At 39.5% G+C, this 24,087-nt stretch overlaps 1 protein-coding gene across 21 annotated transcripts in view; it reads right to left on the bottom strand.

Annotated features, from left to right (window-relative positions):
- Positions 1-24,087, bottom strand: part of ACACA (acetyl-CoA carboxylase alpha) — a 276,865-nt gene that overhangs the window by 117,808 nt on the left and 134,970 nt on the right. For 13 of the 21 annotated variants that reach the window (XM_060646608.3, XM_060646619.3, XM_078437427.2 and 10 more), the window contains 8 exons: positions 22,519-22,632; positions 20,895-21,008; positions 19,815-19,904; positions 17,909-18,027; positions 5,582-5,605; positions 2,796-2,939; positions 1,914-2,010; positions 660-773 (listed from right to left, as the gene is read on the bottom strand). In XM_060646608.3, coding sequence (XP_060502591.1) covers positions 660-773; positions 1,914-2,010; positions 2,796-2,939; positions 5,582-5,605; positions 17,909-18,027; positions 19,815-19,904; positions 20,895-21,008; positions 22,519-22,632 — 816 coding nt within the window. The remainder of the gene's footprint in view (positions 1-659; positions 774-1,913; positions 2,011-2,795; positions 2,940-5,581; positions 5,606-17,908; positions 18,028-19,814; positions 19,905-20,894; positions 21,009-22,518; positions 22,633-24,087) is intronic. The other 8 variants (XM_078437425.2, XM_060646604.3, XM_060646621.3 and 5 more) reach the window with 3 other exon arrangements.

The raw sequence follows: 24,087 nt of genomic DNA, 5'->3' as shown, positions 1-24,087 counted from the left end.
TTAAACTATGAAGTTTGATGTCAACACAATATATCCAAGAGACACAGAATTGAAAGGAGAATGGATGTATAACTGATACTTTCTTTTTTTTTTTATTATTTTTTTTAATGTTTATTTATTTTTGAGACAGAGAGAGACAGAGCATGAAAGGGGGAGGGGCAGAGAGAGAGGGAGGCACAGAATCGGAAGCAGGCTCCAGGCTCTGAGCTGTCAGCACAGAGCCCGACGCGGGGCTCGAACTCACAGACCGCGAGATCGTGACCTGAGCTGAAGTCGGACGCTTAACCAACTGAGCCACCCAGGCACCCCATAACTGATACTTCCAAGATATAGAAGGAAACTCAGGGGAATCTAGGCCTAGATTTATGGAGTTAAGTCACCAAAGGAAAATATTCAGCAGGTGAATGGAAGTTCAAGACAGAGCTCTGGGAAAGATTTAAGAACACAACTTACTTTCCTTAAAAAGATTTTGAATATTGAGGTCTATATTTCTTGACATAAGATATTCATTACATACTATTAAGTCACTTTGGAATTTCACCCCTACAGGCAGAACTATGTAAAAGACATAGCCATTATCAGTGGTAAGATAAAAGGGTGGATAGGATATATCAGCAGGAAAGCGGCCACCATCAATTTCCACCCAACCTAGGACTTACATTTTGTTGGGTAAACTCTCTGAACATAGCTGCCAGTCTGTCATCCTCAATATCACAGTCAGTCTTGATAGCCACATTCAGAATGTGAATTGGTTCATCCCTGGGGACCTGTAACTCAAGAACACAACACAAAGAAATTAGCAGGCTGGTTAATATAGAGGCAGAGAGAAGTTACAGTACTTGGTAGAATACCTGAAAAAGAGATACGCCTCACAGGACATTCTGGTTTCCCCACTAGTATGAATAAGCAAATTGAAACCATTGATCAGGGGTGCCTGGGTGGCTCAGTCGGTTGGGCATCCGACTTCGGCTCAGGTCATGATCTCACAGTCCGTGAGTTCGAGCCCCGCATCGGGCTCTGTGCTGACAGCTCACAGCCTGGAGCCTGCTTCAGATTCTGTGTCTCCCTCTCTCTGACCCTCCCCCATTCATATTCTTTCTCTGTCTCAAAAATAAAAATAAACATTAAAATTAAAAAAAAAAAAAAAAGGAAAAGAAACCATTGATCAGCATCCACAACAGAGATCAAATAAAGTAAAACACCTAACTTTTCAAAGATAGGCGGCAAAGGCATTACCCAGAGGTAGACTCAAATCCTGACTTGACATGAACTTGAAGACCACTGTGTCAACTTTTTCATGAATCAAATGGGAATGAAACCATTTGTCACATTTCTTCACAGAATGTGAAGAAAAACGAGTGGAAGAAGCCATCTGAACATATTCTCACATATTTCCTAACAATTTATCAAACAGTGGAAGTATCAAACCATGGGAAAATCACCTCATCGGGAAAAAGCAGAATTATCTGTTTACTGTGAAATGAAAAGAAGGGATTTAATAAAAGGACAAAGTTCTAAACAAAATGCCTATTTTTTTCCCCTGCTATCTAGTCTGCCATTCCCTGAATACTATGATAGCACCATTCTACAAATATATAAGCCACCACTAAGAATTAAAGCAACCACAGCTCGAGTCTTGAAAACAACATTCAGAGACTCAGAGGCAGCTGCAATGGATATGGCTGAGTCCATTTGCTATTCACAGTATGGATTCCAAGATAAATACAGTTTGGTTTTTTTTTAGATTAGAATTTATATTCCATTTGTTCCCAAAAATACTTTGATGAGGCATATAAAATTAAATAATATAAAGTAGGGTAAAAAGATGGATTCTTCCAAAGCCAGAAAGATAGCATATACTACAAGTCCTGTGTCTGAAGTAACAAAGCAGTCTCTCAAAGGGAACACTATACCTTGTCTTCATCATACAGAGATGTGTGACCTGCCTCAGGGAACGTGGGGCTTTGGGGTGGGGAGTCACAGAAGCAGCCCATCACTTCATCAAAGATCCTGAAAAATACCAGAGAAATACCCGCCATGAAAACCCAAGTAGCAGAAAACCTAAGTGGCAGGAAACTAACGCTGCCATTGCCAGCCCAGTCCACAAGAAGAATCTATTCTGCTTTGTGCTCAATAGTCAACTGAATAGAATCACCAGTGGCTAGAGGTGACATGCAAAATTTCACCAAGTGGCAGAAATTAGGAGGATGGATTGTTTAACCTTTAATAAACCATATATATTTTTTCTTTAAAAAAAAAGAATGATCTACAGCTTTTTTGTTTTTTTCATATGTAAGCTATGAGCACTGCTGTCATCATCGGTCTTAAAGTAACAGAAAGAGCCTGGGACTGGAGCAGTGACAGACCAATGTAATTACCCCTCCCCCTAGGGTAATGCATCAGTATACATCAAGAGATAGATGCTGAATGCATTTAATCAAAAGATGTATCGTCTCTGGTGGGGCTCACTCTGGTGTTGTGTTTAATTTCTCCTGACATTTCACTCATCACAGAGCAGACAGCTTCTTCTGTTAGCTCCTAAGGAAAAGATGGTTTTTGTTTGTTTCTTTTTTTCTGACCAGGCTCATATAACAAGTAGAGGCTTGTGGAGTCTGAATAAGAGGTAGAAATGGAAGAACATATACCTCTCCAAGGACATATACAGCAAGGGCTATATCTCTTTAGCTGGCTCATGGCTATTCTGGGGGCCTTTATTCACTTGGCAGAAATCAGAGACCCCAAAACAGAGATGGCTATAGCTCCCCTTGAACAGACACATTTCCACAGTGTCTTACCTGACAAAATCTTCAAAAGTCCGAAAAGAGACCATTCCGCCCATCCGCTGACACGGTGGAGTGAATGAGTTGTCCAACAGCACATCGCTGACACTAGCTACGTGAGTCATGCCATAGTGGTTGAGGTTGGAGGAGAAGGACATTCTAAACAGTAATTCAATCAAGTGCATTAGACAAGGAAGTTAGGAGCAGGATTGGGAGAGTAACAATAGAGAAAAGGAGCAAGAGATACTCTGAGGTAGGGTCAGGTTGCAGAGCAGATTTGGTTTTTTACCCACTGTGGATAGGCCTGTCTTGATGGATTCACATTAACCCTCTCATTTCAATTTTACTCCACACAAGCTATTTTTAGCACCCCCAAATTTCTCCAAATAAAAATCTAAGGATAGTGAAGAACTATGTAGCAGTTTTAATACAAGGACGCCATGGCATGACTAATGAATGAATAGCACACAGGGGTTAAAAACCATCCTGCATCTTCCCCTTCCCTAAAACATTCCCTCTTTTAAAAGGAAGGAAGCAAGCCAAGTGGGCTGTAACTAGGCAACACTTAATTTACTGTAATTCCTAGAGAAAAAATGCCTTAAGTATTCACAGATAGATATATGCATGTACAACAACTAAGTCATTTGGAATGGTTTAGTAAATCATCACAGAAAGCATTTATCATACAGAAACAAGTCACAGTTTATAAAAGGAACTTTACTGAGGTATTTACTTCTTCCTTTACTGGGCTGATGGGGACAGCAGTTGTAAGGATTACAGCTCCTCCCTTTTTGAAAAAGAGACATTTTTCAACTCGAAATTGCAAAATTTCCTCTTTTATATTTAAACACTCCTATTCCAAAGTAAACATATCTTCACTAAAAGCCCTTAAGAAATCCTAGTAAGATGCAAAAGGGCAGAGCATGGGTCTCAAAGTATGCGTAAGCATGACAAACAGGTGTTAAATGGAGATGCTCCAAGAGAACTGTTTGTTCAAGCTAAAAACATAAGGAGTCTGTATATTCCTTGATGCACCTCAGCAGTATGTACTGAAAAGTAATACTGGGAAGTATTTCCAAATGCCCAATCAATCCGGACGGCCTGTTAGGAAAGACAAAGTAACCGATGCTTTTTAGGACTTGCCTGCCATGTTACCAGCATACTGATCAGAAACAAGTTCAGAACAAGGCAGGGGCACCTAAACTTTGGGGAGCTGCTCAAAAGTCTCCTTGAAGTGCACCACCTGCAGTGTTGCAGGGGGAAGAGAGGCAGCAATGCAGACTAGAGATCTGCATACATACTGTACTCTATTCAAACTGTCATTATAAAAGGCAATGGAATTTTTCAGGGGACGGAGTGCTGGTCACACAGACTACAGAGACTGACACTCCAAGTTTTTATTCCTTGGCAAATGAGAACTGTGAAAAAGGCACTTCATCTTTTGACAGTACCAGAGAGTAGAAAGGCAGAGTGGGAGAGGAAACCATTGATACCATGAATGAAACAAACACATGAAACACGCATCAAGCAAGTCTTACACATGGTGCTCACTAGAAACTGGGATTCAGAGTTGTATGAACTTAGAAATGCTATCATCCTCTTTTCTAGGATCACCAAACATATTTATAAAGAAGCAAGTTTGTGAGGCATTATATCTTTTTCTACCTGCCTGGCATTAGACAGGAAAGATAAAAGGGTTCCAGATAACACTTAAAGGGAACTGCCGCTGAATAAGCTAACAGGCTGTGTTTGTGGCAAACATGGGGTTAAGTATCTTTTTCACTCTACTGAACCCCAGGGGAAATCCACTGTTCAGTTACCCCCACTACTATGCTCAGGGGCCAGGACATAGCTTTTCTGGCAGGCAGGAATGAACCAAGTCCACTCTCAAAGGGCAGACACAAAGACCAAACCAATGCACTCCCTTTTCTCTCCCCATCCAAACTGGACTCTGAAAGCTATAATCAGTTTTGATTACTTAATATTTAAAGGGAGAGGAACAAAACAAACATAAGTCTATGAATATTTCAATGTACAGAACTGATCATCTACGAAGAACTTGCCACCAACTTATTGCTTGCCGCTTTGGCGTTTTATAGATCCAATTCCAATCAGAACTGCTATCCTCTCAAACTTGCGTTGTGTTGCCTTGCTTGGCTCAGAAGCAGGTGGAATCAAAATTACCAAAATATCACATGTGTTATATATTGGCCTGGAAACTTCTTCACAGGGTTATATACATCAAAGACTTAAATACACTTTTCAAATGTTCATCTTGTAAGTCTGAAATAAAATTTGGTTTTCATATCATTGTAACACTTTAGAAAAGTAGCTAACAAACTGATAAAACATGAGATCAGCTATTTCTGCATTTGCATTCTGCTAAAAGGAGAAGCAAACTCAAGAAACTAAAAATTAAAAAATTAAGAACAATTTGCCAGGGGAGGAGTAACCTAAGGGTTTCTCCTCTGAGAGCCCCAAACTAGACAGAGAATGTAGCAAAAGATGTTTACAGCAAAGCTGAACAGCAGGCAGACAACTCCCCTATCATATACAGCTAGATGGGGGGCTTCTCCATACTGAGGCTTTCCAAGTGTTGCTTTTTGAACAGCTGAAGAAAAGCTGCAGACATGTTTTCCAAACAGAAAGAATAATTTAGTATGTCCAAAGGGGAGCTCAGGACTCCCTAGCAGAAGACAACATAACTTGTCAAATGTAGTGTTAATTTATTTCCCTGATTTCACTATTCTAAGTTACAAAAAATGTGCTTTTAATTGGAAAAGAAACTAAACATACGGTACCTGTTTAGCGTGGGGATGTTCCCTCTGTAATTAAACAACCACAGTTAGTTACTGATAGGTTAGTGAAAGCCATCATAAAAGAATTGTCAGAGCAGATACAGACTGGACATGAAGAGCTCCAGCCTGGCAGCTCTGGCATTCAGCAGACATAATTAAGTGCTCATTAACCTTCACACCCCAGGGTGCCTCGAAAGAGGCATACCTCTTGACCGACCTCACCAGAGCAACTGTTGCTGGAAAGGGTTGAAATGGATTACCATGGATTTTTAAAAATAAGTCTACTACAAAAAAATAATGCAGAGTGGTGATAAAACACAACCTCATGAAAATTAATTTAAGCTCTATGGATATGGCATATTATCTTAAGCTTCAACATGAAATGTCACTCTTGACAAGTCTTATAGAATCTTCTTTCTTATTCCTATTTTACTGAAAATTTAGTAAGGAAGTCCAAAGAAGTTGATTCCACAGCCCCTCCCACCTTAACTGCTTTCCTAGGATATGAGATGAACTTATAAACTCTCCTCCAAAGAAAAGTAGCCAGGAATCTAGGTTCCCAGCTATCTTTTGTAAGCCCTTTTAACTATGTCTTCCTCCCACAGACCAGGGAGGTGGCGAGGAGTGGTGGGGGGTGTTGGAAAGGAGGGTATTCGGTACTATGGGAGCTTAAAAAACTGAAAATCATGCAGAAATGTAATGATAAATGATTCTGTAACTAGAGTGATATACTTTGTTAAAATTAAGTAACTTATACGTTTTAATGATTTTAGGGTAATAATGACTTTTTAAGAGTACTCCAAGTTCAAAAACTCCAGGACTCTCATAAATAAAACCACACCTAAATTTGGCTAGCCCTAGAATTTCCTGACCAAGTACTTGTCAAAACGATGAGAAAAAAGATTAGGGTAAGAATGGAAACTGCAAGGCAAGTTTCCTGCATTCTCTTTGGTCTTTGCCACCAATGCTTTTTTCTCCCCCCACTCCCTCCCCCCCCCTTAATTTGATGTCAGTCATTTCCTCAACTGAAAAAAATAATAAAATAAAAAATCCTTATTTTCAATGTTAAAAGGGCAAAGTTATACTTACCACCCACAATTTAGGAGTACTGTAAGGGCATTGATTGGTTGATATCTTAACCTTCTAACATTCTTTTATCAGCATTTAATCATTGTTGGGGTTTTCTGGCACACACAGGACTTAATGGGCAGAACATTGTGGGTGGTGCTGATGATATGTGGGAAGGAGGAGAGAGGGAGGAAAATGATGCACTTTCCATGGCAGTGAAAGGAGCAGAATAGACTGAGCTGGCCATATAAATAAAATGCTGTGACATATCACTGCACACAAACTGTATACCTCATGTGATTTGTGAGTAGCAATGCTCTTTGCATCAAACCTGTATCACAGAGCTAATTCATAAGGCAGCAAGAGTAACCTCTGAGTGCAAAATCCTGCGCCTTTGCTGTTTGGGTCCTTTGAGCCTCTCATTCAGGGGAAGGGGTTTCTATTTACAAGAGATCCTTAGTTACCATGCACGTAGCCATCCTCAACCAGTAAAAAGTATGCACGGGTTCTAGAACAGAGGGAGTTGTAGCTAAGCAGAAAACTAACAGTAAATGCTAATGAGAATATAGGAATGTCTTTCTTTTAAGACGTCAAGGAATCTAAAGAAAGGAACTACCTGCACAGTCTCCTACCATGAACCTCAATTCAAAGAGAAGAATCCTACAACTGAAGCAATCTCAGGCTCCATCTATTCAGGTTTCTGGAATTTAGAAACCAGTATAATCTCTCTAAACTGTTAACCAATTTCTTAAACTAATAAAATGGTGCCACTGCTTCTGCAGCTACACTCTAATCCCTTAGGGAGTCTTCACAGAATGAGGGCCAAGTTTTTAGGAGAAAAGGGCCTGAAATGAAAAGAACATCACCAACCAAAAGCCAGCCCTTTTTCATCAGCAATTCTCAAGCTCTCATATGGAGCTCCCTGCTGCTTTGTTATAGGAACCATGCACCATCTACACAGTATGGGGTAAGAACAAAAACTCCCAGCACCTCCAGTTTTTAACAGAAGGGCCCCAACTCAATCATACAAGAGGTAAGTTTAGATACAGCTTATCCTCTTTGACAGAATAAGAATCTGTAGGGCTGTACATGAGATGAGCAGGGAAAGAAGGATAAACTCTATCACCAGGTAAACACTTAACCATGTCCATAATGATCATTTATATATTGTGTTACCCTTACACAAGGAATATTTGCTCAATTTAAGAATATGACCAGTGTGAGGTGCGCCTGGGTGGCTCAGTCGGTTGAGCGTCCAACTTCGGCTCAGGTCATGATCTCGCGGTTCGTGAGTTCGAGCCCCGCGTCGAGCTCTGTGCTGACAGCTCAGAGCCTGGAGCCTGCTTCGGATTCTGTGTCTCCCTCTCTCTCTGCCCCTTCCCCGCTCATGCTCTGCCTCTGTCTCTCAAAAATGAATAAACATTAAAAAAAAAATTAAAAAAAAAAAAAAAAAAAAAAAAAGAATATGACCAGTGTGGGATACTGCACACTAATGTGATATACTAGAAAGTAGATCCATGGTCAACATAAAGATGAACAACCAAAGGAGAGACTGTATGTGAGTCAAATATGCTATTTATATAGCTTTTAATTAGATAAAATCTACCACATTTCACTGCATACTCATCATGCAAAAGCAGTCAAACTACTCAATCTCTGATAAGGCAGTCAACTACATTTTTCAAATACATAAATGGGACATGAATTCACTTTTCATTAGACATTTGCTGTTTAAGCTTTTGGAAACACTTATAATAAATCTTCATTCACAGTGTTTTGATAAATACTGGAATCATTTTCCTTCCAGCAGATTAGCTCCATTTTACAGATGTGATAACTGAGAAAGCAAAGGGAATATTTTCCAAGGACATTGCTTAATATATAATCATAAACCAAATTCTATACATTTTCTCACCTGTTCCTGAGGCTAGCATTACACTTCAATGTAGACTAAATTTAAAGAAGGACAAGAGAAATCCTTTGAATTCTGAGGTTCTTGGCATTAAGTCACCTCTGATTTTATTGATCTGCCTGCACAGAGTGGCTGGAGAGCCTGCTTCAATATGAATGCAAAGTCAGAGTTGCTGCCTGCTAGCTGAACCCTCTTTATTTAAGGAACACTGACTTCTCGGGCAGTCACAAGTTCTCTCAGCCTTTTACCAGCCCTTCCAGCTGAATTTCATTTTGCTTGATTCCAGCTAGCCCTACATAAATCTTTTATCATATAAAAATGCTCCCAATTCTTTTGCCTTCTAACTTGAAAAAAAAAAAAAGACCCTATATGAAAATGACGGGGATGCATGCAAACAAGCAGTGGTTACATCAAGCTGTGACTGAAAGCCAGTATAGGGCAAATCTTTTGAAGTAAGGCAGCAAAGCAGAATCAGAAGAGGTCGGCTGAATAACCTACTAGCAGTCGCTAACAGCACTACCATAGGAGAAAGAGCAATTTGGCTGGCTGTGACCAGTGGTGGTCTCCTTGTGTGACTATATTTCTGCAGGAGAATCCAAATCAAGAGGTGTAAAACACATCTGAACCATGTATTTCTACTTGGCATCTCCTGCACCACCTCCTTGCAGTTCAGATGCCCTGATTCCACTGTAGAGCTTTAGTTTACAATAAAATGATCATTGCTTCATTCATTTGCAGCTCCTTCAAAGCCCCTTCTTTGCTCTGCTGGAAGATTTTGCTCTTTTTGAAACAAGTATGCCAACAGAGCTGCAGCATATTACTGTTGCCTGCTGTATAATTAGCTACAAACCCACAGCACAAAACTACAGGGATTTACAGGTGCCCTGGATTCTGCTTTTCCTTCCCCCTGGAATCAGCTAGTCTTCTTTGACAAGAAGGGACCTTGGGCTACCCTAATGATATATTGAGAGTTTTAAACCCAGCTCTCCAATCTTACAAGTCTAGAGTGCCAAAATAACACAGCAGAGACTAGAAGCTGAGCCATGGATACAGGAAAGCACTTTGGTAAGCACTTAAACCTGCTGAGAATCTTCTCTTCTGCCAGATGCTTGCATCTTATCAGCAGACTACCCTGAATGAAGGAAGCAAGCACTGTAGGATTTTATTTATTTATAGCTCATTCTGGCCTGCTAACTACAACCAAGTGCTCCCACTGCTAAAAAAAATGCTACAAGTTGGATGACTTTTGAGCGTCTCAGTAAGATCCAAAGAACACTCTAATCTCTGGGTGTCAGAGATTATCAGAATTCTCAAGAATGGCAGCAGGCTACTCATTAGTCACATGGAAGGCTTCTGATTCTAAACTTCCTCACAACCTTCTTTATAAGAAGAAGGCTCAGCAGACACCCACCAATAGCTAAACATTGAAGGTGCCAAGCAGCCTAAACCGAGTCATGACCAAAACATGTGCTTTCAGGGGAAAGAGAACACAGCCAACCTCTTCTGGATGTGAAACATAAGAAACAGAAAGTGCTTGAATTAAAACATTATAACAGAGAGGGCCAAGTTCAGAAGGAGCAAACAGCAGAGAAGGTGCAGTGCAACATGACTTAACTAAAGCATGAATTTCCATCTAAGAAATAGGTGGAAATAAACACCAATAGCTCCTCACCCATTTATATATGTACAGAAACATACAACAAAGTATACTTCTATCTCCTGCATCAATTTTGATGCTTATTTGAATCACAGATTAAAAGTTTAAAAAAAAAAAAAAAAACAAAGTACGTTCACAAATGTGTATTACTTATGAAAATCATTTGGAGTTTTAAATTTCACACTCCCAGATTATCATAATATGCACAGCCACAGAGTTTATGGGATAATACTTTACATATGTTTGTATGAATATAGCTATATTTTAAAAGATCAAATACATAGACTGACTAAAGAACTTATTTGTTTACAGATTATTCTGACTTAATGTGCCCAAAGCTAAGTGAAATCCTAAATGTCAAATGATTCCATGAATTGTCAAAAGTAAAGACATTCAGAACAATGCCTTAGTTTAACAAGATTTTCCATCACCAGCACTAGAGAATGATAAACTAGGGTTTTGGAATGGGAAAAAAGACAAACACATACACACACACCCCTAGGGCTCTAAACCCTGACTCTCACTAGGGAAAGGAAGAGAAAAGGGAATGCTGAATGATCTAGTCTGAGCTCAAGGATCAATCCATGTAAAATACTGGCTGAATTCACTAAAGAGCTGGGCTGATGGAATCTCAGACAAGAGAAATAAATCCTGAGTCTAGATAATAATAAAATGTTCTTTTAGTGAAGACCAGCTGTCCTGATGATTCCTACACCAAGAGAATGACTGAAAAAACTCACTTGGTTGTGGAGGGGCAGAGAGAGAGGATCTCAAATAGGCTCCACACTGTCAGTGGGAGCCCAATGCAGGGCTTGAACTCAAGACCCATGAGGATCATGACACCTGAGCCAAAATCAAGAATTGGACGCTTAATGAACTCAGCCACCCAAGCTCCCCAAAAATAAAATCTTTAAAAAAAAACCAACACAACAAAATCCCCTCCCCTCAAAAAAATTCTCATACAATAAGAAATAGCCTTTTTATTTTTATTTTATTTTTTTGAGAGAGAGCGAGTGAGCGAGCACACAGAGGAAGGGGGAGAAGGGTAGAGGGACAGGGGGAGGGAGAGAGAGAGAGAGAGAGAGAGAGAGAGAGAGAGAGAGAGAGAGAGGGAGAGAGAGAATCTTAAGCAGGCTCCAACTCTCAGTGCAGAGTCTGACATGGGGCTAGATCCCAGGACTTTGGAATCACAACCTGAGCCAAAATCAAGAGTCCGACCCTTAACCAACTGAACCACCCAGGCACCCTGGAAATGGCCTTTAAATCTCAGAAGAAACACACCCACACCCACACACCACATATATAGGTTTCCTATTATGCTTAAGTCAAGAAAATCTCTGCAGTTTCTGTTCAAGTAAAGGGAATTTAAGAAGAAAAGGGTATATCTATACCAGAAGCTTCTCTGGGTGAAGCTCTAATAACTGGATCCTCTGGTGAGTAAGACCTACAGATGTCAAATAAAATTGCAACTACAGCTCCCAGAAAAAACTTGGAAGTCTTGGGTACAAGATCAAGAAGATAACACACTTGAAAGATTTTTTTTAATGTTTGTTTGTTTATTTTGAGAGAGAGACAGGAGTGTAAGCAGGGGAGGGGCAGAGAGAGAAGGAGACACAGAATCCGAAGCAGGCTCCAGGCTCTGAGCCGTCAGCCCAGAGCCCAATGCAAAGCTCGAACCCACGAACTGTGAGATCATGACCTGAGTGGAAGTTGGACGCTCAACTAAGTCACCCAGGCTCTCCAAGCAGATAACATACCTTACCTTGACTGAAGCCTACTTAGCAGGAAGGATGATTCAGAAAGTCATAGAGATTAGAAAGAAACTGTTCAGTCATCTCCTTTTTTAAAAAATATTTACTTATTTAGTTATTAAATGTTTATTTATTTTTGAGAGAGAGAGAACGAGCAAGCACGAGCAGGAGAGGGGCAGAAAGAGAGGGAGAGAACACCAAGCGAGCTCCGCACTGATGGCTGATAGCACAGAGCCTGATGTGGGCTCGAACTCACGAATTGTGAGATCATGACCTGAGCTGAAATCAAGAGTTGGACACTTAATCGACTTAGCTACCCAGATGCCCCTCGTTTTTTTGTTTTTTTTTTTTAATATTGAGAGGAATAACTGTCCAATTATACTGAAACATAGAGTGTCAAGCAAAATTTCAGTCAATCAAAATGAATAAGCCCAAAGTCAACAATAATACATGGTATACTTAAATATCTGTTAAGAGGATAGATCTCATATTAAGTGTTCCTTCCACAATCAAGTAAGTTCTAGAAGTATTTGAAATGTCAAGCAATACAAAGGCCCATGATGAATTTAAACAAAAAATAAAAAGGACCAAACATGGTGGCCATATACTACCTGTTCAAACGGTGTCTTCTCCCTTCTTAGAGGCTGCTCTTTTCATTGGAATTTGTGTTTTACCTACTGCTCTAAAAATCAAAATATGTACCAATGGGATAGATCTTCAATTCAAACAGTATCTAAGGTGTTTTTGAGAAAAAATACTTTGCTTCTGTCAGTTTGCAGACAGCCATGTTTCTTTCATCCCAACTCATGAGGGCTAAATCACTAGTCAAAAATAAATTGCAAGAATGGAATTTCACCAGGTGACCCCATATGCAACAAGAGACTGTGGTCTTGCTTTGATAACATAGCTTAGGAAGATACTCACTTCTAAGGATTGCTGGACAAAGTTAATCTACTTCAAATGAATGCCTAGCTAGGAATGTGAAAAACAAGCACCAGGAAAGAAAATGCAAAAACTGGTTTAAGAATAGATCTGTTTTCTCCCCCAAGAATTTTTGGTTTGTTAACCCCAGGTGGTAAAAATATTGTAAATTCTGTTTTACATTGATAAGTGAAATATGTATATTCATATGCCTGTTCTCTGTCCTCACTGAATAATTTTTAAAAACTATTTCTTTACATGTTTATTTATTTATTTTAGGGAGAGAGCAAGCAAGCAGGGGAGGGGCAGAGAATCTTAAGCAGGTTCCATTTTCACCATGGAGACCCGACACAGGGCTCGATCTCACAATGGTGAGATCATGACATGAGCTGAAATCAAGAGTCGGGTGTTTAACCGACTGAGCCACCCAAGGTGCCCCTCATTGAGTAATTTTTAAAGTATGCATAAAATATTGTAGTAGGGGCGCCTGGGTGGCTCAGTCGGTTGAGCGTCCAGCTTTGGCTCAGGTCATGATCTCAAGGTTCGTGAGTTCGAGCCCCGTGTTGGGCTCTGTGCTGACAGCCCAGAGCCTGGATTCTGCTTTGGATTCTGTGTCTCCCTCTCTCTCTGCCCGTCTCCCCGTTCACACTCTGTCTCTCTCAAAAATGAATAAATGTTAAAAAAAATTTTTTTTAATATTGTAGAATATCTATCTACACTATCAGATGTGGATAATTTCTATAACTAGTAAGAACAAGAAATTTTTTTTTTTAATCCATCCTAGGGGTACTACCATTAACATAAAATAAAGAGGGCTCAGTGTGACTGTCCTAATTAATTTTTAGTCTAGAGCTGAGCTGCCCATGTGGCTAGGAAGTGCTTGAAATAGGGCTAATCTGTATTGAGACATGCTGTAAATGTAAAACACATTCTAAATTTCAAAGACCGAGTATGAAAAATGAAAAATATCTCATGAATAATTTTTTATTACATATTGAAATGGTATTTTGGATATGATGGGGTAAAGAAATTGTGCAAGGTAATTTTATCTGTTTCTTATTGCCCTTTTAAACGTGGCCAACAAAAAAACTTACATATGTGGCTTGCATTGTATTTCTACTGGACAGTGCTGGTCTAAGTAGCAGTGATTCTTAACTGCAGGTGCTCATCAGAATTATCGTAGGAGCTTTTTCAAAAAGTGGTCCCCTGGAGCCTGGTTCAAAATAAAGCAGAATCTTGATAGTCAGTATTTCAAAAATATTTCCTAGGGCGCCTGGGTGGCTCAGTCGGTTGAGTGTCCAACTTTGGCTCAGGTCATGATCTCACAGTTTGTGGGTTCAAGCCTGGCATCAGGCTCTGTGCTGACAGCTCGGAGCCTGGAGCCTGCTTCAGATTCTGTGTCTCCCTCTCTCTCTCTTCCCCTCCCCTGTTTGTCTCTCTCCCTCTCTCTCTCTCAAAAATAAATAATAAACATTAAAAAAATAAATAAATAATTCTGAGACTCATTAATTTAGAGGTTACGGGACACTGTGTCCTTGAGCTTTACAAGCTTGGGAGTGGAAGTAACACTGGTAGACTGTCTCCTGTAACTTATTTCTGTGGAATAAGAACCAATATGCTCATTGCCTGCTTGTTGAAAACAATAAGGATAGGAAAGAATAATAGTACTAAAGCTGGAAAAAAAAGTTGGAACTTGCCTCAAAACTAGTTAAAATTAAGAGACCCTGGAATTCTTTTATGAGATGAATAGGCCTATTATATAATAAAGAATTTGACAAGCCTTTGTCCCTGGTTCCTGGGAGAGAAATTCTAAGTCCTTGGAATTTCTCAAAAGAAACAGAAGTATCTTCATTATTCACGAGCCCCTTGGATTACATCTGAGTTTATGCTAAGAGATGTGATAACTCAAGATAGCGGTTGCTCACTAGAAAGACCAACCTTATGATTAGAGGGTTGGAGGCTTTGAGGCAGCTGGACTTCTGGGGAGGGGAAAGAGGTTAGAGATTGAGTTTAACTGCGGTCTGTGATTTGATCAATCATGCCACTGTAATGAAATCCTGATAAAAACTCAGGACACTGAAGCTCAATGGAACTTTGTGGTTGGTGAACACACTGATAATGCTAGGAGGATGAGTATCTGATTCCAAAGGGAAAGAATGGGAAAGCCCTGTATTCAGGACACACCCAGACTTTACTCATCTGGCTGGTCCTGATCGGTGTCCTTTATAATAAAACTGTATTAATAAGTATAGTGCTTTCTGATTTTTGTAAGTTGTTCTAGTCAATTATTAAACTGGACAGGATGGTGGGAACCCCAAATTTGTAGCCAATTGGTCAGAAGTACAGGTGGCCTGGGTGCCCCACTTGTGGCCCCATCTAAAGCAGAGACAGTTTTGCAAAGGACCAAGCCCTTAACTTGTATTATGTGATCTAACACAAGGTGGTTAGTGTCAGAATTCAATGTCAGTACACCAGTTGGTGTCAGAATAAGGTCATACCTTCAAACTGTAACAAAAACATTTGTAAGAAAATATAAAATCTTATAAAACTAAATTCAAGTAGCAAATCTATGATATGTGAAAAGGCTGTACTCTAAAATTGAGTATATCGTTCTGTGATTAAATCTGATGGCACATTTTATACTCCGAAACTAACAAAAGGACTTTACATCTAACAAGGCATTGGAGCAATGTTAACATTTTTCTGGTTTTCACAAAGATTATTTTTACCTTTCCTCCTTTACTTGTCCTTACCTGCACCTTTCCATCACTGCTGCTGCTGCTGCTACTAACCCAACAGTTTATAATTTTATATACACATAACCAAAGAAGATTTGAGACAGAAAACAGGATCACAGTTCTGTTCAAGTCTGGTCTTTGGCTATTGGGATGTATAAACCTCAGATGTCGGGAGGGGCAAATAACCATATTTTGAAGCCATAACAGGAATAACCAAGACTCATACCCTTGAGATGGAAAGGTGAATAAGATTTCTTAACAAACAGTTAAGAAGCATTTCTCTCATTTTCCAGTCTACTTTCCTTCACCAAACTGGACACGTATCCTCAAATAACAAAGTAGGACAGGGAGAGCAATTCAAAAAGACAAGGGGAGCAATGAGGAGGGAAGGAAATCCGAAGCAGCTCTGCAGCCTGACTACAAATCACTGCCCACAGGGAAGAGGCAGTAGAAAGCAGGAAGAAAAGGAGAATGTCCTGAGAATTACAAAGAGCATTAAGTATAGCATGTAGTTCTCTACAATTATTCAAGGAATGCGGGAGAAGAAAGAAGACCGAGTGCTGAGCCCATGTGTGCTGTGAGTACCTCGCCGCTCACTGAAGGACAACCATTCGTTTCTAGAAAATGAGATTCTGAAATCCATGGAGGCAAAAATGTACCGAGAGATGCCTGCTAAATCAAGGATATATGCTTTTCTCTGCCAGCCATAAGGTATTTTTGAGGTAGAGATGTGAAAGGATCTTCTGAGACAAAGAAGAGAAGTACTTTTTCTGAAGATGTGTCCGCTCATCTGCTGACCTCTGCTGGATCAACAGTGGCATCCAGTGGCCAAAAGTCTCAGCACAGACTTCTTTGTCTCTAGGAAGGGTTTCTATTGCTTTGGGTGAAGTGGCAATTCAGAAACAAAACCATTTCTGTTGTCTATAACTAAGGATCCCCAAAGACACAGTACTTTGTAATACAAAGTGAAGAACCAAAGGCCATAAAGAAGAAATGGAGGGGGGCAACTTAAGATTAGCTGTGGTATTTATATTTCCTGTGGTATTACTAAAATGAATGAAAATACAGGAGGGGATGAACATATCTGTGGGTGGGAGTAGGTAGGTTTTCACTGCGTCAGAATACTTTAAAAATAAATCAGTATACAACATATTTTTATTTTAAAACGAAAGCAAAACTGCAACAAATTTCCATACGCACATTTTATTTCTTAAAGGACTTAGGAAAGAAAAAAATAATGGAATTAGCCTGGTTTAATTAAACAGTTTATTCAAATTTCAGTTTGTACCTGAAGCGTGATTTTTAAAAACTGATTTGATTTTCAGCTGCTAAATTCAGATGTCTGTTTTTAGGGAGAGAGCAAAATTGGCTTAGGTATAGCCTTAATGTACAGCAAATATATAGAAAGGAAAAACATTCCACCCAAGATATTTTCATGTTCCAACAGCTTGACTGAAACTGCTAAAAAAGCGATTTTCTGGCAAAGTTCCAGTAAGTAAAATGCCAGTAAATTATGACTTAAAAAAAAGAAAGAAAAGAACTATGTTTCCTCAGTGACATAATACAAGCAAACATGAATGATGGAGTAATCTTAAAATTTTTATCTTACTTAGATTATACTTCATCTCTCCAGGCCAAAGAGAAGAAAAAAAAAGTGCGGGGCGCCTGGGTGGGCAGTCGGTTAAGCGTCCGACTTCAGCCAGGTCACGATCTCGCGGTCCGTGAGTTCGAGCCCCGTGTCAGGCTCTGGGCTGATGGCTCGGAGCCTGGAGCCTGTTTCCGATTCTGTGTCTCCCTCTCTCTCTGCCCCTCCCCCGTTCATGCTCTGTCTCTCTCTGTCCCAAAAATAAATAAAAAACGTTGAAAAAAAAAATTAAAAAAAAAAAAAAGAAAAGAAAAAAAAGTGGGTACCAAGAGGCTCTTCTCTCACGATTTAAATCTGTTCATTTTTGGGGCGCCTAGGTGGCTCAGTCCATTAGGCATCTGACTCTTGATTTTGGCTCAGGTCATGATCTCACGGTTCATGGGATCAAGCCCCATGTGGGACTTTACGCTAACAGCACAGAGCCTGCCTGGGATTCTCTCTCTCCCTCTCTGCCCCTTCCCTGCTTGCACACATGTGCATGCACTCTCTCACTAAAAATAAATGAATAAATAAATTTGTTCATTCTCTGCTCTATATTTCTAGTCAAAACCAAAAACCCATGGAACTGTCACATACATTACTCTCAACTCTCATGATAGATCTGGCTGGCTCAGATGCACATCCCAGCTCAAACTCACCTGTTTGGATGCGATGTGGGCAGCATGAACTGGAATTCCACCACGCAGGTATTGTCCTTAAGCTGGCGATGTTGGACGCTGTTAAGTTCATAGGCAATGTAAGCCCTTCGAACATAAACCTGGTTAAAAAGTAACCCTCAGTAAATACACTCCTTCAAAAACAGAAACTAAAAGATGGTTAGCCAGGAAAAAGATAGTCTTGAGAAGAGGGATGCAATGTAGAAGGAGGCTCTGTACATAAATAACTTGCTTTAATTAATAAAGCTGCAGTCTTAGGGCACCTGGGTGGCTCAGTTGGTTGAGCGTCCGACTTTGGGTCACATCATGATCTCACAGCTCGTGGGTTCGAGCCCCACATCAGGCTCTGTGCTGACCACTCAGAGCCTGGAGCCTGTTTCGGATTCTGTGTTTCCGTCTCTCTCTGCTCCTGCCCCGCTTGCAATCTGTCTCTCTCTCTCTCTCTCTCTCTCTCAAAAATGAATAAACATTAAAAAAAAAAAATTTTTTTAAGTTGCAGTCTTAAAACTACACCCATGACTATAAATGAAAATAAAATTAACCTGCCTCTGCTGGACACCTCTGGCTGGGCCATAAACCTTTCACGTGAACCCAAACTTAGGGAGAAGGTTTGATCATTAGTAAAAGAAAGCATTATTTCAGTAGAAGGTAAAATCAAGCAGTGAGAAAAATGAGAGGTACTGATCTGAGCCACCTGAGGAGTGAAGGCAGAAGATAGAAACAATTGTTGTACAGTTCAACTCATTTACTATCTTGTATCTCTTCGTTTTGTTGTCCCACTACTCCAAATTATTTTAGATTATTTATAACCCGCCAAACCCTAGGCAAAAGCAGTAAGGCATAATTTGACATAACATCTCAAACACACTAACCTGACTCAAGAGTTAAAGAAATAGCAACAGGTTACATCACAGCAAAAACCGTTAAGTGTGACCTTGTGCACTTCATAGCCAATTTGCCATGCACATAAAATGCTACATGTGATTCTATCATCATGTGAGGTATATAAGGAGATTTCTCATTAAATGACACGGAAGCACTTTAAGATATTTAGATATTTTTAAAATTTGGTATTTACTGAGTAGGATACATTACATTCCATCCACAGACTACAAATAAAAAATAAGCCAAAGGAGCTTGCAACAGACTGCAGTGATGTCATATTACATAAAATCATCTAGAACACTCTTCTTCCATCTTCAAAAAACATCTATCTGGCAATTTATAGCCATTATTCAGGGCCTGCAATTTTTGTGCTTAATGAGGTAGTGTGCTGGAAACAGAAAAGTCTTTGAGCCAGATTGACCTGGGTTCAAATGCAAACCCTTCCAATTATTATCTACATAAATGTGGACCAGTCACAGTCAACCTCTCAGGAGTCTCACTTTCCTTTTGCTTCATGAAGTAATTGTAGGGTTAAATGAGAAAAGCAGTAAAGCAACTAAAACACAGTCGTTATATGTTATTACTTTCTTTCTCATGACAAAATATTTCAATAGAGTTGCTTAAAAATTCAGAATATAACTAAAAATCCATTTTATTTGGCCCAAATCACAAAATGGTACATGTTCTGGTCAGCCACATATTTTTTCATTTATTATTTTATATGGAATCCTAATTTATTCTGAAATGAGAGAATTCAAATACTTGGAAAGTAGAGACTATTGAAAAATGCTGGCATCTATTTTCCTATGATTGGAGAAGTGGTGATTAGTTCAGCTGAAAACACCTGAGTAAAGCAAGCATTTGTTTCAAAGGAAAAGAAGACTCCACTCTTTAGCACCAACCTTAAGGCCAAAGAAAAAGGACTGATACATTAGCCAAGTGGACAGAAGAGATCAGCTAGAAACCAAGAAAAAGGTGATATCACAATACTTTCAAAACTTACCTCCAGAGCTGCCATCCTCACTACCTGGTTGCTGTGATAGAAGAAGTTTGGTAGGACATCAAAAATAGATGTTTCAGACAAGATGAGTTTCTGGAAGGTACAGAGACAAGTTTAAGCCATTACATCCAAAAGGGAACAATTTCAGTGGACAATATTTAGCATTTTGAAACAGATAGAGTAACCCAAGAATTCTGTCTAGGAATGGCCTGTATAAACTCACCTTCTTTGTGCCCCAGCTTCCTCAGCTACAAAATGGGGGCGGGGGGGTGGGGGGGTGGGGAATGACACCTATCCTCATGGGTCTGTTGCGAGCATTAGAAGAATGAAAATATGTAAAATTCTTAGAATAATATAGTAACGCATCATATGCTAATATTAGTGCTAAAGACCATAATTAACAGCCTTCCTGACATATATCTGTACTCAACTTCTTAAATACTGTCTCAATCCTCCGCTATGGTAAGCCACAGATTTGGACCCCAGTTGAAACCCTATATTTCAACTATTAACCAAATAAACAGAAATATCCTTTCCCCTTTTCTAGGTTCCCTGGAAGGAAATCTGACAGAAAGCCTGAAGATTCCCTTGGCTAGATAGAACAATATTACTCTTATTTACAGGTAGAAAAACAAAGTCATTCCTGAGAAAATGGTTCTGTCTAAAAAGTAATAGTCAAGGTCCTTTCAATTAGTAGTAAAATTAGCCAACACTCTTTATAAAACTGGTTCTGTATAAAGCTTAACAGTAAGCATTATAAAAACTTAAATGACTTAAGGGGCTTTGTCTCTAGAAGACTAACAACTACCTGTTTATACATCTGATTCAAATACCAGACATCAACTAGTGCTACCACTTAATTCTAGCCTAGAATACTTTCTAGATAAAAAGTACAAGAGGTAGAGACTTCATTTTTAAGCTAAATCACAATTATAATAGCATTTTTATGAAAAAAACAACATTAAGTATAAATCATTTTATAAAGTCAAGGCATGAAACTTCATTTCAGATTGATTAATTGAACCAGGCTTAGGAATAAAGTAGACAAGAATGCACAGTGGTAGAAAAGGGCTTTACGTATACCTGCAGGTTCTCAATGCAAAACTGATGTCCATACATGTCAATAGCTGAAAGGAAGATAGACTCTACTTGGTTATGGCGAAGCTCATATGATGGCAAATGGGAGGCAATAAGAACCTAGAGTGAGAGCAAAATAAGAGGCATAAGTTCCTGAGGGAGTGATTATTCTAGCCTCCTATTAGGCAGCTCTGATACAAAAGCAATAAATATAAATCTGTAAGTGCAGGCATCAAAGATAAAACAGAGACCAAGTAAAACAACTTCTAGGTCCTGTAACATACAGCCAATGCTACCAATACTGCATCTCAGTTGACTCTCACCATGATTTGCGTTGTGGGCAATTTCCCACAGGGGGGCAGGGGGAAAGCAGAGAAAACAGCTTCAATCAAGCTCCCTCAGTGCATGTGATTTACCATTGCAAAGCCTCTAGTCCTGGGGACTGCATGACTAGCTGTTAATTGGGAATCAGGTCTGGCAGGGAGCAGCTGTGGGGAAGGTGGATGTCACAGAGCAGGGCTTTTGCAACTCTGAAGTAGAAACAAAGACTAGGAAAAGATGCTCTGACAGCCCCAAGTACTCAATATCAACAAGGAGGTATCGGGATGTAACACCAACGCATGTGAGGGGCAGAGAGAGTGAAAGCAGTGTCACAAACAAACAGGGACACGGTAGGAACTGAATACTCTCAGCAGGTCACTGAGAGGTTCAATAACTTTGAGCAGTTCAGTGACATGGATACAATTGTAGAGAAAGCAGAAGGTCACTGAACAGCTTCAAATGCTGCTTCCTTGTCAATGCCCCGTGCACTGAAACACAAAGGGAGCGCCACTTCTTGGCTTCCCTGCTGAAACCTTTTGGAATGGAAATGAAGACTACAGGGTGAAACTAACTGGACTTCTCTGGGGTTGTTCTGATTGCTAGCACCTAAGATCCACTGCATTATCTTTCTGCTTTCCACACTTAATTTTTTCCTACACACTTAAAAAAAAGTTTTCACTTGCTTCTAAGCTCCCTTTGGGAAGTGAAAAATATTGAGTTTATTGCCATCCCTTAGTTTCCTTTTCCCCACATGACCCTGGTTTACTATCACAAGGTGATTAGGAAAGTCAGGGAATCGTAAGAGAATTTTATCAGGGGGAAAAGACTTCTATTTTAAACAGACTCAACATTAATGTTTTCCTTTCTCTTTAAAAAAAAACATACTACGTGGGGCACTTGCATTAAACATCCAACTTTGGCCCAGGTCATGATCTCACAGCTTGTGAGTTCGATTCCCCACATCCGGCTCTGTGCTGACAGCTCAGAGCCTGGAGCCTGCTTCTGATTCTGTGTCTTCCTCTCTCTGCCTGTTCTGCTCATGCTCTGCCCACCCCCTTTCTCTCAAAAACAGAAACAAACATTAAAAAAAAAAAGACAATCTGTTAAAACTACAAATTCTCTCTCTGAAAAATAAATAAATAAACATTAAAAAAAAAAAAAAAAAAAGACATACTACGTGAAAACATTTGTTTTGAGGGCCGTGAGAAGATGTACATAGAAAACTGTATGATCTGTGTCAGGAGATTGAATAAAAAACTCATTGTATGAAAACCATTTCTCCTTCAAGATAATCAACACATGTCCTTACCTGGCGTGCTCGAAGTGCCACTTTGGCATTGGTGGTCTTACTGAGTTGAGTTAGCTCTGTGAGAATATTCAGCAGCTCATCAGTGAGAGTAGGGTCCCGACCACACAACTGATCCTAATTGTTAATGTGAAAAAATATATATACATCCACATTAAAAAGAACTGTGGATAGAAATTTGAAATGGGAAAAGGGACTAAAAAGAAAGCAAACAGAGCTGGATTAATAAGAAAATGCAAACTTCCTATTATTTGTATCCCAAACAATGTGTACAGAAGACCCAAGAAGAAGCCACTGCTGAGAAGCCCAAATTCCTCAGGCATTCAGATTCAAAGTTCCTAGTGAATTTCTTTATTAACATTATACTTTTAACATGCAGAAGAAATCATCAGGGACCATTAAAAGGGGACAAGGAATTCTGAGTAAAAAACAACAGATGATGCCTCCAACTTTTAAGAGGTTTTAAATAATATAGGGACTGAGTCAGGCTTTCCTGTTCCCTCTCCCACTTTTGGAAAGAAGGCAGAATAAGGCAAAAGGAACCACTCCTGGTGGTTTTCATTCCAAACACCAAATGTTCAACATCCCAGGAGGGTGCAAAACAGAAACACAAGAGCAAATTATTCATTTATGAACACACACTATATAAAAACACTATCTCATATGTTGACAATTCTATTCCTGAAATCATTTATCCTCTTGCTGTACCAAGAATCATTCCATGATAACTAAACATGGTGAATCCTTAGATGGAGTAGAGGAAAAAACCAAGCTACTATTATACAATCCATGGGTTTATTCAATTGGGTCCTTCCTTTTCTAAAAATTAAAATTAGTTAAGAAAAAAATCTCTATCATATTTTAAGAAAAATACTTCTTCTCCAGTGGAGTATTAGTTCATTCCCTAAATTCATCCATTATCCATGTAATTTTCATCTAAGCTGAAAAAACTGCAAATGTGGATTTTATAAATAGCTGTCCTTTTTTTTTTTTTTGAAACGTACAGAGTTATTTATAGAGATTCTAAATACTAGGGGCGCTTGGGTGGTTCAGTTGGTTAAGCGTCCAACTTCGGCTCAGGTCACGATCTCATGGCTCGTGAGTTCAAGCCCTGCATCGGGCTCTCTGCTGTCAGCGCGGAGCCCACTTCGGATCCCTCCCCGGCTCTCTCTCTTCTCAAAAAAAATAAACATTAAAAAAAAAAATTCTTAAACAATACCACATAAAATATATACCTTTAGGCATAGTTCCCTCTACTTTGAGTTTGAAATAATTGCTTTTATACTGTAGTGAGTTTTTATTCTCCCTCTACTATAAATAGGACATGACAGATGACCAGATCCCAAAAGGCTTCCTGTTGCTGCCTTTTAATTTTCTTCCTTACCTTGATTATCGGCCTTTTTCCTGAAAAGCCTCCATTTCATATTTAACTTTCTTCATCTCAAAGGATACTCTTTATGGTCCCTTTACCACAACAGTATAAACAAAAGCTTGAGACTTTCAGCTTTTGGGGCAGATAGGCATTTCCCAAAACACCTCTTCTACAACCCCTACTGCCTTCCACACCACAGG

This window comes from Panthera onca, chromosome E1 (genome assembly GCF_046562875.1).
Source record: "Panthera onca isolate mPanOnc1 chromosome E1, mPanOnc1 haplotype 2, whole genome shotgun sequence".
Classification (NCBI taxonomy): Eukaryota; Metazoa; Chordata; class Mammalia; order Carnivora; family Felidae; genus Panthera; species Panthera onca.
Note: the sequence above shows the minus strand (reverse complement) of the source record. Positions and strands in the feature narration are given on the sequence as shown.